This window comes from Myotis yumanensis, unplaced genomic scaffold (assembly GCF_028538775.1).
Source record: "Myotis yumanensis isolate MYYU_CA2020_CCGP unplaced genomic scaffold, mMyoYum1.0.hap1 SCAF_9, whole genome shotgun sequence".
Classification (NCBI taxonomy): domain Eukaryota; kingdom Metazoa; phylum Chordata; class Mammalia; order Chiroptera; family Vespertilionidae; genus Myotis; species Myotis yumanensis.
This window is the reverse complement of record NW_027223760.1, coordinates 61,130,834-61,147,642: the sequence shown is the minus strand read 5'-3', so window position 1 is coordinate 61,147,642 and position 16,809 is coordinate 61,130,834. Positions and strand designations below refer to the sequence as shown.

Here is a 16,809-nt window from a genome sequence, read left to right as displayed (position 1 = left end):
CCACTTTATTTATTTATTTGTTTGTTTATTTATTTTAAAATATATTGATTTCAGAGGGGAAGGGAGAAGGAGAGAGAGATAGAAACGTTGAGAGAGAATCATTGATTGGCTGCCTCCTGCACGTCCCACACTGGGAATGGAGCCTGCAACCCGGGCATATGCTCTGACCCAGGATCGAGCCATGACCTCCTGGTTCATGGATCAATGCTCAACCACTGAGCTACACCGGCTGGGCAACCAGAACCTACTTTATTTTTATTTTATTTATTTATTTATTCATTTATTTATTTTTTAATTGTTTAATTGCTTAAAGTAATACAAAGAGTATTACATATGTCTCCTTTTTTCCCACCCTTGACAATCCCCTGGTCTCCCCTACCCCCCAGTGTCTTATGTCCATTGGTTATGCTTATATGCATGCATACAAGTCCCTCGGTTGATCTCTTACCCTCCCCTCCTGCTCCCCAACCCTCCCCGCCTTCCCACTGTAGTTTGACAGTCTGTTCGAGGCTGCTCTGCCTCTGTATCTATTTTTGTTCATAAGTTTATAATGGTCTTTATTATCCATAAATGAGTGAGATCATGTGGTATTTTTCCTTCATTGACTGGCTTATTCTTCACTTAGCATAATGCTCTCCAGTTCCATCCATGCCGTTGCAAATGGTAAGAATTCCTTCTTTTTTTACAGCAGCATAGTATTCCATCGTGTAGATGTACCACGGTTTTCTAATCCATTCATCTACTGATGGGCACTTAGGCTGTTTCCAGATCTTAGCTATGGTGAATTTTGCTGCTATGAACGTAGGGGTGCATATATCCTTTCTGATTGGTGTTTCTGTTTTCTTGGGATATATTCCTAGAAGTGGGATCACTGGGTCAAATGGGAGTTCCATTTCCAGTTTTTTGAGGAAACTCCATACTGTCTTCCATAGTGGCTGCACCAGTCTGCATTCCCACCAGCAGTGCACGAGTGTTCCTTTTTCTCCACATCCTCTCCAGCACTTGTCGTTTGTTGATTTGTTGATGATAGCCATTCTGACAGGTGTGAGATGGTACCTCATTGTTGTTTTGATTTGCATCTCTCAGATGATTAGTGACTTTGAGCATGTTTTCATATGTCTCTTGGCTTTCTGAATGTCCTCTTTTGAAAGGTGTCTATTTAGGTCCTTTACCCATTTTTTTATTGGATTGTTTATCTTCCTTTTGTTAAGTTGTATGAGTTCCCTATAAATGTTGGAGATTAGGCCCTTATCAGATATGACACTGGCAAATATGTTCTCCCATGCAGTGGGCTTTCTTGTTGTTTTGTTGATGGTTTCTTTTGCTGTGCAGAAGCTTTTTATTTTGATGTAGTCCCATTTGTTTATTTTCTCTTTAGTTTCCAATGCCCTAGGAGCTGTATCGGTGAAGAAATTGCTTCGGCATATGTCTGAGATTTTGTTGCCTTTGGATTCTTCTAGAATTTTTATGGTTTCCTGTCGTACATTTAAGTCCTTTATCCATTTTGAGTTTATTTTTGTGTATGGTGTAAGTTGGTGGTCTAGTTTCATTTTCTTGCATGTATCTGTCCAATTTTCCCAACACCATTTATTGAAGAGACTATCTTGACTCCATTGTATGTTCTTGCCTCCTTTGTCAAATATTAATTGAGCATATTGGTTCAGGTTGATTTCTGGGCTCTCTATTCTATTCCATTGATCTATATGTCTGTTCTTGTGCCAGTACCAGGCAGTTTTGAGAACAGTGGCTTTGTAATACAGCTTGATATCTGGTATTGAGATCCCACCTACTTTGTTCTTTCTCAGGATTGCTGTAGCTATTCGTGGTCTTTTTTTATTCCAGATGAATTTTTGGAGAATTCGTTCTAGGTCTGTGAAATATGTTGTTGGTATTTTAATGGGAAGTGCGTTGAATTTATAGATTGCTTTGGGTAGTATGGACATTTTAATGATGTTGATTCTACCAATCCAAGAACATGGTATGTTCTTCCATCTGTTTATGTCTTCCTCTATCTCTTTTGTCAACGTCCTGTAGTTTTCTGAGTAGAGGTCTTTTACCTCTTTAGTTAAGTTTATTCCTAGGTATCTTAATTTTTTGGTGCGATGGTAAATGGGATTATTTTTTTAGCCTCATAACCCACTTTAAATCATGAAATACTAGGATATGGGACATGTAAAAAATAGTGTATCTTGGAATGACTGTTACCAATATATTGAGACACTAGTGGCCCAGTGCATGGATTTGTGCACATTGAAAGGAAATTAATTAGAAGAAATGTTTTAATATCACTATCCGCCCTTTCTCTATAATAGAAGTGTCAGAGATGAAAGAAAATTAGTAAAATGTATATGAAAATAATATATAAATTGAATAATAAATAAACAATAACAACATGATATAACAACAAAGACATGATGTAAAAACAACAAAAACATGATATAAAAACAACATTGATAAAAACAATGACTGATAAATTGATTAAACTTATTCTATTATCTCCCTGTATACCACATTAAGATTAAAAACACTTTCAGAGTGCTTGACTAATTTCTCTTGTGATGAAGTATTTCCAACTTTTATTTTAATGTCACACACTCTTTGAACTTGAGAGAAAGCAATGTATAACTGACCATGTCTGAAAACAGGTTCAGGTAGAATATTCCTACTCTGTCTAGAGTTTGTCCTTGTGATTTATTAATAGTCATCACAAATGCTGGCATCATGGAAAACTGTCTTCGAATTAATTTAAATGGGAGGCCAGTGTCAGATGGGGACAAATATTGCGCATGCATGAGTCATTTATTTTTAAACTAGAGGCCCAAAGCACAAAGATACGTGCAAAATGGGCCTTCCTCCCCCTGGCTGCTGGCACCACATTCGCTCCGGCCTGGAGCCACCTTTCTGCCTTCATTCTGGCCCGGAGCTGCCTTTCCGCCTTCCCACGCTGCTCAGAGGCCTGGAGCGGCTGGGGTGGTGCAGAACACCTGCGTCCCGCCCTGCCCCGGCTGCTCACGCCTGTATATGCAAATTAACCTGCCATCTTTGTTGGGTTGATTTGCATACTCACTCCTGATTGGCTGGTGAGTGTCACGAAGGTACAGTCATTTGCATCTTTCTCTTTTATTAGTGTAGATTGCCAGTGTGCGTCATATGTACCAGCCGGTTGGTTGGGCAGTTGGACCGACGTGTGGTTGGTCACTTAGCCTTTTATATATATAGAAGAAGATGTGCGTCATATGTACCGTCCGGTCGGTTGGATGGTCGGACAGATGGTTGGTTGGTCAGTCACTCACTTACCCTTTTATATATATAGATATATAGATTATATCTACTGCTGGATTTTTGTTGATTCCTTGAAGGAAGTAATGACTTGGGAGACAGACATGTTGTTAAGGAAGGGGTATTTTCTAGGAGGATAGGTTTTTATCCTTTGTTATGAAGTGTTCTGTTTTTGCTTTTTAGGTTTTCCTTCTACTTTTATCCCAAACCATCTGACTTACTCCTGGAGTTTTATCTCTCCTCATTCCTCTATGGTCATGGTGTGCTTTCTGAACGGGTGATGCTGGAAAGCTGTGATTAGTTGTCTATATTTTAAATGTCATTAGGAAAACTGGTTTGTTGGTAGTGTGGCTACCTTGTTCTGCAGTTCTGAGAAGTCTAAAATTTCGCCCCAATTTTATAAAGGAGAACAGCCTTACCTAATTTAACAGTCACTATATGTAACCCAGGAGAGTTACTTTGATAATGATCTGTAGCTTTCAGGTTTGAAACATTCAATCCTTATACAACAATGTCTATTAATACAATGTTTATTAAAAAGCAGGATCAATATGGCTAATGAGATTTTTAACTTATATAATGCTATAGAAAAATGTATCTCTGGCTTTACACATGGTTTGTATTCTCATTTTTTACCCTACACGGTGATTAAAGATGAAGTGTTGATGTTAATTTACATCCCCGTTGATGATAAGAGGACTAAATATATTTTTTATTTTATTTTTGCAATTATTTTGAGAAATAATTCACATAACTTTTTTTTTGTCTTAAGGTGAAAATGCGATTTTTAGTATATTCATAATGCTGTGCAACTAACACTAGCATCTAATTCTAGGACATGTCCATTGCCCTAAAAAGAAGCTCTATGCCTGTTCGTCACTCTCAACTCTCCCCTCCCCCAATCTCTGAAAACAACTGGTCTACATTCTGTCTATGGATTTGCCTATTCTGCACATTTCATAAAAATAAAATGTATTTTTTATTTTGTTTAGACACTACCAGAAGCATCTTTACCAAATTATGCCACAAATTTGAAAGATAAGAGTTCTTTAGTTTCATCTCTTTATAAAGTTATCCAGGAGCCACAAAGTGAGGTAAGTACTCTTACAGTTTATTGTATTAGAACTATTGATTGTACTAGTACAGTTGATTGATTTTTAAATTTTTATTTTGAAATATAACATATATAAAAGAGTGAGAAACATATGTGTTTAAACAACTATAATGTACATTATTGCCTTTGAGAAATGGGGTAGAGGGGGTAAGAAAAGAATACTTTATGTTCAAAAATGGCAGAGTAAAAAAACATTTATAATAAAATGAACTCCAGTGTACCCACCCCCAGGCCAAGAAATAAAATTATTACCAAAATCCAAAAGCCATTTCTGAACATGTTCCTCCTTATCTCTCTCTCTATCTTGCTTGAGGTAGCCTAGAAAAGTCTGGGTCACTACATTCATCTACTTGTTTGGCAAATATTTGTGTCCACTATGAGCCAGCTGCAATGCTAGGCAATAGAAAATCAAAGATAAGTAGCATCTTTCAAAGATGAATAGCATTCCTCTCAAAAGAGGAAGGAGTAGAAAGTAAGTAAACACATACTTCCAAGGCAGTTCTTAACTTAACTGATGCTAGTTGGATATGCTTGAATTTGCTAGGTGTGCAAGATAAAGGACCATTCCAAGCCGTAGGGATAGTTTACAGAGGCCTGAAAATATGTAAGGCATTTAAGGAAAGGCAAGCACCAAGCACCGGCTGGTGTTTTCCCCAGTCCTTCTTTCTTTTCCCTTGCTTCCGTCTCCTTTTCTTTCTTTCTTGGTAGCAAATTTAGTTCGAAGGTGATAAAATGATCTGTATTCCAGATTCTGATGCTTATAAATCCCACCATTCATAGTAGAAATAGAAAAGGGTTAGAAATAGTGTAGACAATAAAAAGGTATGGCAGTTAGAAAAAAAGCAAATACATAGGCTAATGCAGTAGTTAAGAGAGGATAAGACTGGTAGGAACTGAAGCTGGAAAGAGATTGTATTGTAGCCATTGTGGATCTTGAAATCTGTCATAAACAGTCTAGACTTTTTTTGCACTGAAGGGATGACTTGATTAGATTATTCTTTTAAGAAAGTGGCTATGTGGAGGATAGATTTGGAGAATGGAAAAATTGAAAACAAAAGACTAGGAAGCTATGAAAATGCCAAGGAGGGAGCTGTTGAGAACCTGAGCTGTGCCAGTTAGAATGGAAAGAGGGGGAATAGAGAGGAGGAATATGAGGCATGTGATTCTTTTGTACTTGATTTTGGTAGAAGACATGATAGGCTCTAATACCATGAATATTATTATTATTCAGTGCTAAAATAACTTATACTTTGGAGTTCAGTCCTATATAGACCTATGTGTCTTTGGGATGAAACTATCAAAACTAGAGTCTTTGGTTATTTGAGTAGTTCACCTCTTTTGGAGGGGATCTGGAGTAACTCAGCTTCTGCTGAGTGTGCTATAAAGTGCATCATGAATTTTAAGTGCTGAAGGAAAGAATAGGGAGTATAGTGACAAAAATGTTAACTGGAATAACTGAATAGAATAATCATATTTTGCTTGCCCCTTCCTCCTCCCCAAAGCTTCTTAATTTGTATAGTATGTGTAAGTTGTTTCCTTGAAGAGTTTTAGTTTTTAATGTTTGGGTAAAAGCTGTTTTAAAGTTTTCCATATTTAATTGAGAATTATTTCACCAAGTAGAGTAAGTATAGCTATGTGCTTTATAATTTTTTAAGCAAGTTAAATCTTATTTATCATTTTGTGCTTAATATTTTTAAAAGACTTAAAAATTATTTTTCTGGTGAACTGTGTTTTAACCAGGCTACTTTGGATAGAGTTTGTAAGGTAAATTTCTGATAGGCTAGTTTGGTTCATAGCATTTCTTTTATTCAAATTAACAGTGAAAACAGCTCTAATCGTTCATAGCACTATTTCTCAAAGTGTGATGAAAGACCAGATTTTAAAAGTTTTCTAATATGTCACAGAATATGTATACCTAATGGTCATGGTGAACATGCAACTCACATCACATGTGAGGTCCCACACAGATTTGATAAACCCTAACTAATCTATACTGTGAATAAGTCTGCTGATCACCCACTTAGATGTTGTAGCAATATCAAGTTGCTATAAAAGTTTCTTCCTTTCAGTTTCTGTATTTATATTGTTGGGGACTGGTAACAGTTTGTTGATGGTTTTCAGTCCATGGACCACACATTTAGAAGCACTGATTTAGGAGGTTTTGCATATAATTTTGTTTTATGGTTTTTGCCTGATTAATGTGGTAAAGGTAGTGTGTAATCCGTATTCTTTTTTTTTAATTCTTTATTGTTGAGAGTATTACGTATGTCTCCTTTTCCAACCATTGACCTCTCACCGGCTGTTCTCACCCCCCAGGATATGCCCTCATCCCCCTACAGTCTGTGCCCATGGGTTATGCTTATATGCATGCATATAAGTCCTTTGGTTGCTCTCTTACCCCCTCTCACCGCCCCCCCCCCCCCCCCATCCCGCCTTCCCTCTGAGGTTGGATGGTCTGGATCTATTTTTGTTCATCAATTTATGTTGTTCATTATATCCCACAAATGAATGTGATCATGTGATATTTATCTTTTTCCGACTGACTTATTTCGCTTACCATAATGCTGTCCAGGTGCATCCATGCTATTGCAAATGGTAAGAGTTCCTTCTTTTTTACAGCAGCGTAGTATTCCATTGTGTAGATGTACCACAGTTTTTTCATCTACTCATCTGCTGATGGGCACTTAGGCTATTTCCAAATCTTAGCTATGGTAAATTGTGCTGCTGTGAACATAGGGGTGCATATATCCTTTCTAATTGGTGTTTATATTTCTTGGGATATATTTCTAGAAGTGAGATTACTGGGTCAAATGGGAGTTCCATTTTTAATTTTTTGAGGAAACTCTATACTGTTTTCCACAGTGGCTGCACCAGTCTGCATTCTCACCAGCAGTGCACGAGGGTTCCTTTTTCTCCACATCCTTGCCAGCACTTGTCGTTTGTTGATTTGTTGATAATAGCCATTCTGACAGGTGTGAGATGGTACCTCACTGTTGTTTTGATTTGCATCTCTCAGATGATTAGTGACTTTGAGCATGTTTTTATATGTCTCTTGGCCTTCTGTATGTCCTCTTTTAAAAAAGTGTCTATTTAGATCCTTTGTTCATTTTTTTATTGGATTGTTTATCTTTCTTTTGTTAAGTTGTATGAGTTCCCTACAAATTTTGGAGATTAAAACCTTGTTGGATATAACATTGGCAAATATGTTCTCCCATGCTGTAATTCATATTCTTAAAAGACAACATAGCCCAGCTGACCTGGCTCAGTGGTTGAGCATCAACCTATGAATCAGGAGGTCACACACAGTTTTTTGATTCCTGGCCAGGGCACATGCCTAGGTTGGGAGCTCGATCCCCAGTAAGGGTCGTGTAGGAGGCAGCCAATCAATGATTCTCTCTCATCATTGGTGTTTTTATTTTTCTCTCCCTGTCCCTTCTCTGAAATTAATCCTCCTATATAATAAAAGCCTAATATGCTAAGTGTCCGGTCAACTGGTCGGCTGTTCAACCAATCAAAGCATAACATGCTAATGATATGCTAAGGCCGCTCAACCACTCGCTATGATGTGCACTGACCACCGGGGACAGACAGTCAACCGGTCGACCAGTTGCTATGACGTGCATTGACCACCAGAGCACAGATGCTCCGACTGGTAGGTTAGCTTGCTGCTGGGGTCCGGTTGATCGGGACTGAGCGAAATGGGCTGGACATGCCCTGGAGCCCTCCCGCAGTCCCTCCCCAGCTGGCCAAACTCCTGTGTCTCTCCCCGCCCTGATCGTGCACTGGTGGGTCCCTCAGCCTGGCCTGTGCCCTCTCACAATCCAGGACCCCTTGGTGGATATCTGAGAGCCGGTTTTGGCCCAATCCCGCAGGCCAGGCCAAAGGACCCCACTGGTGCACAAATTTGTGCACTGAGCCTCTAGTACAGTAGTACAGTGATGGTGAACCTATGACATGCGTGTCAGAGGTGACACGCGAACTCATTTTTTTGGTTGATTTTTCTTTGTTAAATGGCATTTAAATATATAAAATAAATATAAAAAATATAAGTCTTTGTTTTACTATGATTGCAAAGATAAAAAAATTTCTATATGTGACATGGCACTAGAGTTAAGTTAGGGTTTTTCAAAATGCTGACACGCCGAGCTTAAAAGGTTCGCCATCACTGCTCTAGTATATATATAAACATCCAGTATATCTAGTATATATATAAATTAGTTTCTGTTCATTACAATTATTGGTAGTAGAAAATCTGTTTAGTAACTTGACTTAAATTTATAGCCTGATGGTGTGAAAAATGACTACTCTGAAACTCTTCAAATATTTGTTTATGACTCTGTGTGATCACTGAATATGCTTTATAATAATACTTACATACAAGGGTCTCTTATCTTGACTTTCTGTTTTTAAAAATGTCTATTATACAGAGGTTGTGGTGGGAGAGGAAAGGTTATATAGATAATTTCCAAATCATGTTTAAAACAAAATGACCACAATGTTTAGATTATCCGGTGGCAATTAACCATGGTTTCAATAGGGATGTAGATCTAAGGGCTCTGTAATTATTCAGCTATTCCACACACCAGTCATTGTCAAATGCTGCCTAATTCTAAACTCAGGAGATAACAGTAACTACATAGGATTCCCACTTCAATTTCTCCAACCCTGTAGCCAATTATTTACATATTGGCATTTTTATTTTTAATTAGAAAGAAAGGATATTAAAGATATTAAGGAGAAACTATTTACGTCCTAGGTATTTTAAGAAATTAAAAAGATATGGTTTTGCCGAAACCGGTTTGGCTCAGTGGATAGAGCGTCGGCCTGCGGACTGAGGGGTCCCAGGTTCGATTCCGGTCAAGGGCATGTACCTGGGTTGCGGGCACATCCCCAGTGGGAGATGTGTAGGAGGCAGCTGATCGATGTTTCTCTCTCATCGATGTTTCTAACTCTCTATCTCTCTCCCTTCCTCTCTGTAAAAAAATCAATAAAATATATTTTAAAAAAAGGTATGGTTTTACTAACAATGCTACCTTAGTTATAAAATATTTTAAAGTTTATGAAGTACTTCTATATACACTTGCTTTGCTTTAGCCTTCCACTAGAGTTCAAAGTTTTACTAAATAGTTTAGCAATGAGTAGTTTTGCTCCCCCCCACAAAAAAATGGGAAACACTTTTATATATTTCAGCAATTACCAATCAAGGAAAAACTTTTATATTTTATTTATCAGTGTCTTTCAAATACAATCCAATCTTTGAATTAACATTTTGCCCTCTTCCAGTTGCTAGAACCTGTCTGTCACCAGCTCTTTGAATTCTATCGCAGTGGAGAGGAGCAGTTACTTCGATTTACACTGCAGTTTCTTCCAGAACTGATTTGGTGCTACCTTGCCGTCTCAGCCAGCAGAAATGTGCACAGCAGTGGATGCATTGAAGCTCTTCTTCTAGGGGTTTACAATTTGGTTTGTATTTAATGTAGTTAACAAAATGTTTTTTGGCAAAAGCAAATGCATAACATTTTCAGCAAAAGCAAATAGCAACTACTTTTCATGTTTGTAAAGCTAATATTTGTTTTTTTGTACATCAAATGATTCAGCTCATTCTTCCAAACATAACTTTATGAGGTTGAGGTCTATATGGGCATACATATAATATATATATATACACACACACACACATATATATATAGCTAATATGCAAAGTGTCCCCGTGGGAGTTCCATCAGGAGTTCAGTTGCTTGCTATGACGTACGCTGACCACCAGGCCTAGGGACCCTACCTGTGCACAAATATTGTGCACCGGGCCTCTAGTTATGTAAATAACTCTTTTGGGATTGACTGAAGACTGAAAATAAGACCATTTCTTTTGTAGCGGTATCTGAAAATATAATTATTGAATTTAAAAGTTTTTAAACTTAAAACCCATTGTCTATAAATTGTTTGTGACCTTCACAAAAAGTTCAGGAGAAAAAATTTAGTCTAACATCTACCACTAATAGTTCTGTAAAATTTGGACTGTCTCCAGAGTTTATAACATTGATTTAACATATAGTTTGAATTACTAGTAGTGTTTTTATATTAATTAGTATGACATTCTAGATACTTAAGGTTTCTACTTTTTAAAATGGAAAAAAAAGTAAGAACTTTTTTTTGACATATTTCATAACTGTGTCAATTGACTTAGAAAATGTAACTTCTTACATGAAAAAAATTAATGACTATTAAGACTATATCTATATGTCAGCCATCCTTAAAATTATGTTACTTATATTTAATTTTTTTATGTTAGTTATATTTTAAAAGGAGAAAGATTTATGTGATCTGAAGAGAAACCAGAGTATTATATTACTTATATTTCAAAAGTGGAAGGTTAACTCCAAGTATTTCTGAATAATTTATGATGGATTATCATAATTAAAGATTTCAGTTGACTTTAAAATTCTTTTCAGGTCATACTTTAGAATAACAATTTAAATTTAACTTTTAAATTTATGTGCAAAACATAAATATTTTAATATACTTTCTTTTACTTTTGTAGGAAATAGTTGACAAACAGGGACATAGCAAAGTATTGAGTTTTACGATTCCATCTTTATCCAAGCCATCTGTATATCATGAAGTAAGTGGCATTTTATCCAAGTATGCTTATTATTGCTAAGATTTGAAATTGCTATAAATTGGGGTCTGGTTATTGAGACAAAATTTTTGATCAATTTATTAGTACTGTAAGTATAAAACACTAAAGTATTTGCTGTTTTCAAATTTGAAATGAGAACTCAAAATCATTAAACTCTCAAATCTGATTTTTAAGAAATCTATTTAAAGTATTCATTTTGAAATATTTTTCTCTTCTTCCAATGGATAAGACTAGTCTATTTTTTTTTGGTAGCAATTATGTATTTTCATGGCAGAATTTTTGAAGTTTAACTATTATTTCTATTTGTAGTTTGGTTGTTAGTTATTCTTTTTTTAAAAAAAATTTTATTGATTTTTTACAGAGAGGAAGGGAGAGGGATAGAGAGTTAGAAACATCGATCAGCTGCCTCCTGCACACTCCCCACTGGGGATGTGCCTGCAACCAAGGCACATGCCCTTGACCAGAATCGAACCTGGGACCCTTGAGTCCGCAGGCTGACTCTCTATCCACTGAGCCAAATCAGTTAGGGCAGTTGTTAGTTATTCTTTAAGCAGAAAATTTAGTAGACAGTCTGAATGTTTTTAAGATATATGATTTCATGGCAATTATTCTTAGTGGTATATGTATTCTGAGTATCACATTTTTAACAAAAGGGTTTTTATTTCTTCTTTATTCAAATGTCCTTTTTTTAGCCTTCCAGCATTGGGTCCATGGCTCTGACTGAGAGTGCACTATCCCAGCATGGTTTGTCAAAAGTTGTATACAGTGGACCTCACCCCCAAAGGGAGATGCTGACAGCACAGAACAGGTATGCTGTAGAGACATAACCTACACTACTACCGCACTGATTAAAAACATTATTTCAGTAGGCTTATAAATAATGTTTAATGAGTTGTGTATAACAATTTTTTAAAAATATTGAGTCATTGTACAAGAGAAAAAACATAGTCCCGATTTGCCACTTATACTTTGCTTTAGATGTCATTGGAAACATCGAATTTTTAAGATAATTTTCATGTGACTGTTACTTGGGAAGTCTTCTTTTTTCTTTTTGGAGTTCTGTATTATTATTGTTGTGAGTATTTTGTATAGGTTTATTCTGTAACATACCTCTCCCCAGTGCCTGCTTAATTTAATTATGGTTGACTTAAAATTTTAAAGATTTGTAAATATTCTTTTGGTTTATCTTTAGGTTTGAAGTGTTGACATTCCTTTTGTTGTGTTACAATGCTGCCTTAACCTATATGCCCAGTGTTTCTCTTCAATCATTGTGTCAGATTTGTTCAAGGTAAATTAAAATTTAAATGTTTTTAATATTGAAATATATGAATCTAGGGTTGCTAGTTTGTTATATATCTAAGTTATTTTTGTTTTATTTTATTATTTAAAACTTTTTTTATTGATTTGAGAGAGAAGGTAGGGGAGAGAGAGAAAGAGAAACATCAATGTGAGAAAGAAACATTGATCAGTTGCCTCTCAACCAGGGATCAAAGCCGCAACGTCGGTATGTGCCATGACGGAATTGAACATTGATCAGTTGCCTCCCACATGCGCCCCAACCAGGGATCAAACTGGCAACCTTGGTATGTGCCCTGACAGGGAATTGAACCCACCACATTTTGGTGTACGGATGACGCTCCAACCAACTGAGCCACACCAGTTAGGGGTATTTAAATTGTTAAATAAGATACCCTAGCTGGTTTGGCTCAGTAGATAGAGCGTCAGCCTACGGACCAAAGGGGCCCAGGTTTGATTCTGGCCAAGGGAACATATCTCAGTTGCAGGCTTCTCCCTGGCCTGGGCCCTGGTTGGGGTGCGTGTAGGAGGCAACCAATCGATGTGCCTCTCTCACATCAAAGTTTCTATTTGTCTTTCCCTCTCTCTTCCACTCTCTCTGAAAATCAATGGAAAAATATCCTTGGGTGAGGATTAAAAATGGGAAAAATAAGTTAATATGAAGTTCAGCCTAGCCAACACATGGAAAGTTATTATAGTCACAAAAAATACAATAAAGAAGCTAATGTTGAATAGCAATTCAATGGAATATTTCACCAGAAAAAAATAATATTATATAATTAAAAGGATGGAGCTATTATGATCTTTCAGTACTTGGCATGTGGTTGTTTCTGTTTTATTTGCTTGAAGAAAATTATTTTTTATTTCTGTTGTGCTCTAATTTGGTACCAAGAAATAAGTAAGAGATACAGTTTTTAAGCGTTCCTTGTTTAAAAAAATTGAGCCACTAGGTTGGTTAAATAAATTATGGTAGTCCTTAGGTTTACTATGCAAACATTTTAAAATTGTGATTTAAAAAGGTACTTACTGATATATTGTATATGCTATGATTCTAGCATTGATTTAAAATATGATAATAGTTATTTCTGATTGGTAGAATTATGGTTTATTTTAATGTTTTCCTATGTGATTTTCTGTCCTTTTCTAAATTTGCTGTGCTGTGATGAACATATTACCTTTAAAAAACAAATAAACAACAAACCAAAACAAAAAGATGTAGAAAATGCCTTTGGTAATTCAAGTAAATAGAGATAATAGAGAATTAAGAAACTTGTAGAATAATTTAAATTTGGGAAACGTATTTAGAAAATGTAACTTTGAAAATTAATAAAAGGGAGGGTGCATAGAGCAATACTTAGAAATCAAATCAAAACGAACCAAACAGAAAATCAGAAATTGATACTGAATAAGATATAAAACTGTACAGGACCAGAGGGAGAAGGTTGGTAATAAAGCAAGAGGCCTGTAAGAGAAGATAAGAGAATTGGAGAGTCAGATGATTCCTAAATTAGCATATATTTCCTAGACGTTGAAAGAGGATACCAATGTGCCATCTTTCCTACTTACTGAGTTTTTCTAATATGTTTTTTGTTTTAAATCCTTTAAAGTCACAGGTGCCCAGACTTCTGAATTTTACAAGATCTGTAAAATTTTTAACAAAGATGGAGCAGGTAGAATATCTACGTAGCGTTGCCAACTTTTTATCTTGCCAAGTGATGTTATAAATAGCTACCGTCAACATTATTTAACAAAACTGGGATTATTTTAATATCAAAAAGCAGGGAGAGTGGAAGGGAAGGACAATAATTTATAAATTAAAAATGGGATGTTTAGCTTTCTTTGTTTCTCATTTCACTATGGTCTAGTAAAACTTTGTTATGGACTAAAATGAGAATAAGGACCAACACTTCAGAAAAACTAGTTTAAGGAGTGACTTGATGCAGCAACTTTCACCTTTAGACCTTAAAGCAAACTACAAAGCCCAGCTTCTACTCTGGAGCAGTGTCTTAGATAGTAGGGCTCAGGAATGCAGCTACAGATATAGATAAAGACATCTATACCATATATCCGAAACTTAGCATCTTCTAAAACAGTATGTCTTATTTGTCCAAGTTCATTTAATGACACGACCATCCAGACTGCTATCCACACTAGTATAGAAATAATCATATACTCCTATTCAATTTTACTTCCCAGATTTGACTCCACCCTTACTCCTTTAGTTTGGATTACTTCATCTCACTTGTGGGATATTTTGACACTCTCTTGTCCTGTTTCAGTGAACTCTTCCAATACAACCTGTGTGATATAATTGAAAGACCAAGCTGATCATGTCACTCCCTTGTTTAAAACAAGACCTTTAGTTGCTTCTCATTGTCTACATGATAAAGCCTAGCAGGGTATAACATACTCTGTGATCTGACCCCTATTTAGCTTTTCTGTTATTTTCTAGCATCCTAGCATTCTATCCTACTAAAATTTCCCCAGTCTACTTGATGTCATGCTATTTCATCCTTTTTTCTTCAAGACTCTGGGTTGGTTAAATAAATTATGGTAGTCTTTGGGTGAGGATTAAAAAAGAAAAAAAAGTTAAATAAGTTAATATGAGCCACTAGGTTGGTTAAATAAATTATGGTAGACCAAAGGAATAGCTTTCTGGGAAGCTATCTCTGACTTTCTACTTCTTCCACTAGAGTTTTCCACTCTCTCCTTTTGTTATTTCTGTAACTTATTCATTGAAATATTTGTTTACTACACAGTCTCCATGTTAAATTGTGACTCCCTGTGGGTGCTACAGCTTTCAACTATATCCCTAGTGTATGACACAATACAAATCTTTGATAAGTATTTACTGAATGAATAAATAAATTGAAAAAATTCTATCTTTCATATATTGCTTCTCTGTTATTTACTTCCACATATACCATAAAAGTGTAAGGTATAAGAAAGTAAGATGGTTCTAAGTTTGTTTTTTTAGATAATAAGAGTTAGAAGAATCTATTTTAGTTTGGATATAAGTTTTTGTAACAGCAAACAACATTTAAGTTGGTTTTATTTCATGTCCAGCTAAATTTTTTCAGTTTCTGTCTTAGTCATCTCAGGCTGCTGAAACAAAATACTATAGACTGAGTGGCATTTATAGACATTTATTTCTCACAGTTGTGGAGTCTGGCAGATTGAAGGTCAAGGTGCCAGTAGATTTGGTTCCTGGTGAAGGCCATCTTGCTGGCTTGCAGGCTACTGCCTTCTCACTGTGCCTTCACATGGAAGAGACCTCTGGTCTCTCTTCCTCTTCTGCTAAGGGCACTAATCCTATGGTGGGTGCCTTACTTTCATAACTTTATCTAAACCTAGTTACTCCCAAGGGCCCCATCTCCAAATATTACCATATTGGGGGATTAGGACTTGAACATGAATTTGAGGAGGACACAAACATTCAGTCCATAAATATCCCTGCTCCCTTTTACCCATGGTTCTAAAGAATTTTAAGATCCTCTCAATATCAAATGAATTTATACTTAATCTTTAAAGTTGCTTTGAATTAATGATACCCTCGTGAGTATATTTTTGAAATGGTCTATGGTATACTTGAGCATATTTAAGTAAAAGTTTACATTCCTGGATTGGAGGAAATACTAAGTTCCAGGTAGTAATTGCATGGGGGGAAGGGATTAAGTCATTACAATCTATTGATTGGTACTATATTAAGTAACGGTTGTATTATATCAACCACAGCACATTATGAGAAAACAGTTCTTTTCTGTTTTATTGAAAATAAAGCCCTAGCTGGTTTGGCTTAGTGGATAGAGCATCAGCCTACGGACTGAAAGGTCCTGAGTTCGATTCCAGTCAAGGGCACATGCCTAGGTTGCAAGCTTGATCTCTAGTAGGGGGTTTGCAGGAGGCAGCTGATCAATGATTCTCTCATCATTGATGTTTCTATCTCTCTCTCCCTCCCCCTTCCTCTCTAAAATCAATAAAAAAAAGAAAATGAAAACTTACTTTTTTTAAAAAAGCAGTGCATGCTGATTATAGAAAATATAGAAAATACATCCTATATAATAAAAGGCTAATATGTAAATAGACTGAACTGCAAAACGACCGGTCGTTAATGATGTGCACTGACCACCATGGGGCAGTCACTCAGTGCAGGAGCTGCCCCTGGTAGTCAGTGTGCTTCCACAGGGGGAGCGCCGCTCAGTCAGAAGCTGGACTCTTGGTTGGCGGGCACAGTGGCGGTGGCGGGAGCCTCTCCTGTCTCCACGGCAGCGCTAAGGATGTCCAATTGCCAGTTTAGGCCCACCCAGTTGGACATCCCCTGAGGGCTCCAGAACTGTGAGAGGGATGTCTGACTGCCAGCCTAGGCCCAATCTCCTGGGGAGCGGACCTAAGCCGGCAGATGGACATCCCCTGAAGGGTCCCAGACTGTGAGAGGGCACAGGCCAGGCTGAGGGACACCCCCCACACCCCGAATGCATTAATT

General features: G+C 36.7%; 1 protein-coding gene across 2 annotated transcripts in view; it reads left to right on the top strand.

Annotated features, from left to right (window-relative positions):
• The window catches only part of HYCC1 (hyccin PI4KA lipid kinase complex subunit 1), a 61,467-nt gene that overhangs the window by 22,695 nt on the left and 21,963 nt on the right, over positions 1-16,809 (top strand). For both annotated transcript variants that reach the window (XM_070424423.1, XM_070424424.1), the window contains exons 3-7: positions 4,272-4,373; positions 9,677-9,856; positions 10,932-11,012; positions 11,723-11,838; positions 12,223-12,318. In XM_070424423.1, coding sequence (XP_070280524.1) covers positions 4,272-4,373; positions 9,677-9,856; positions 10,932-11,012; positions 11,723-11,838; positions 12,223-12,318 — 575 coding nt within the window. The remainder of the gene's footprint in view (positions 1-4,271; positions 4,374-9,676; positions 9,857-10,931; positions 11,013-11,722; positions 11,839-12,222; positions 12,319-16,809) is intronic.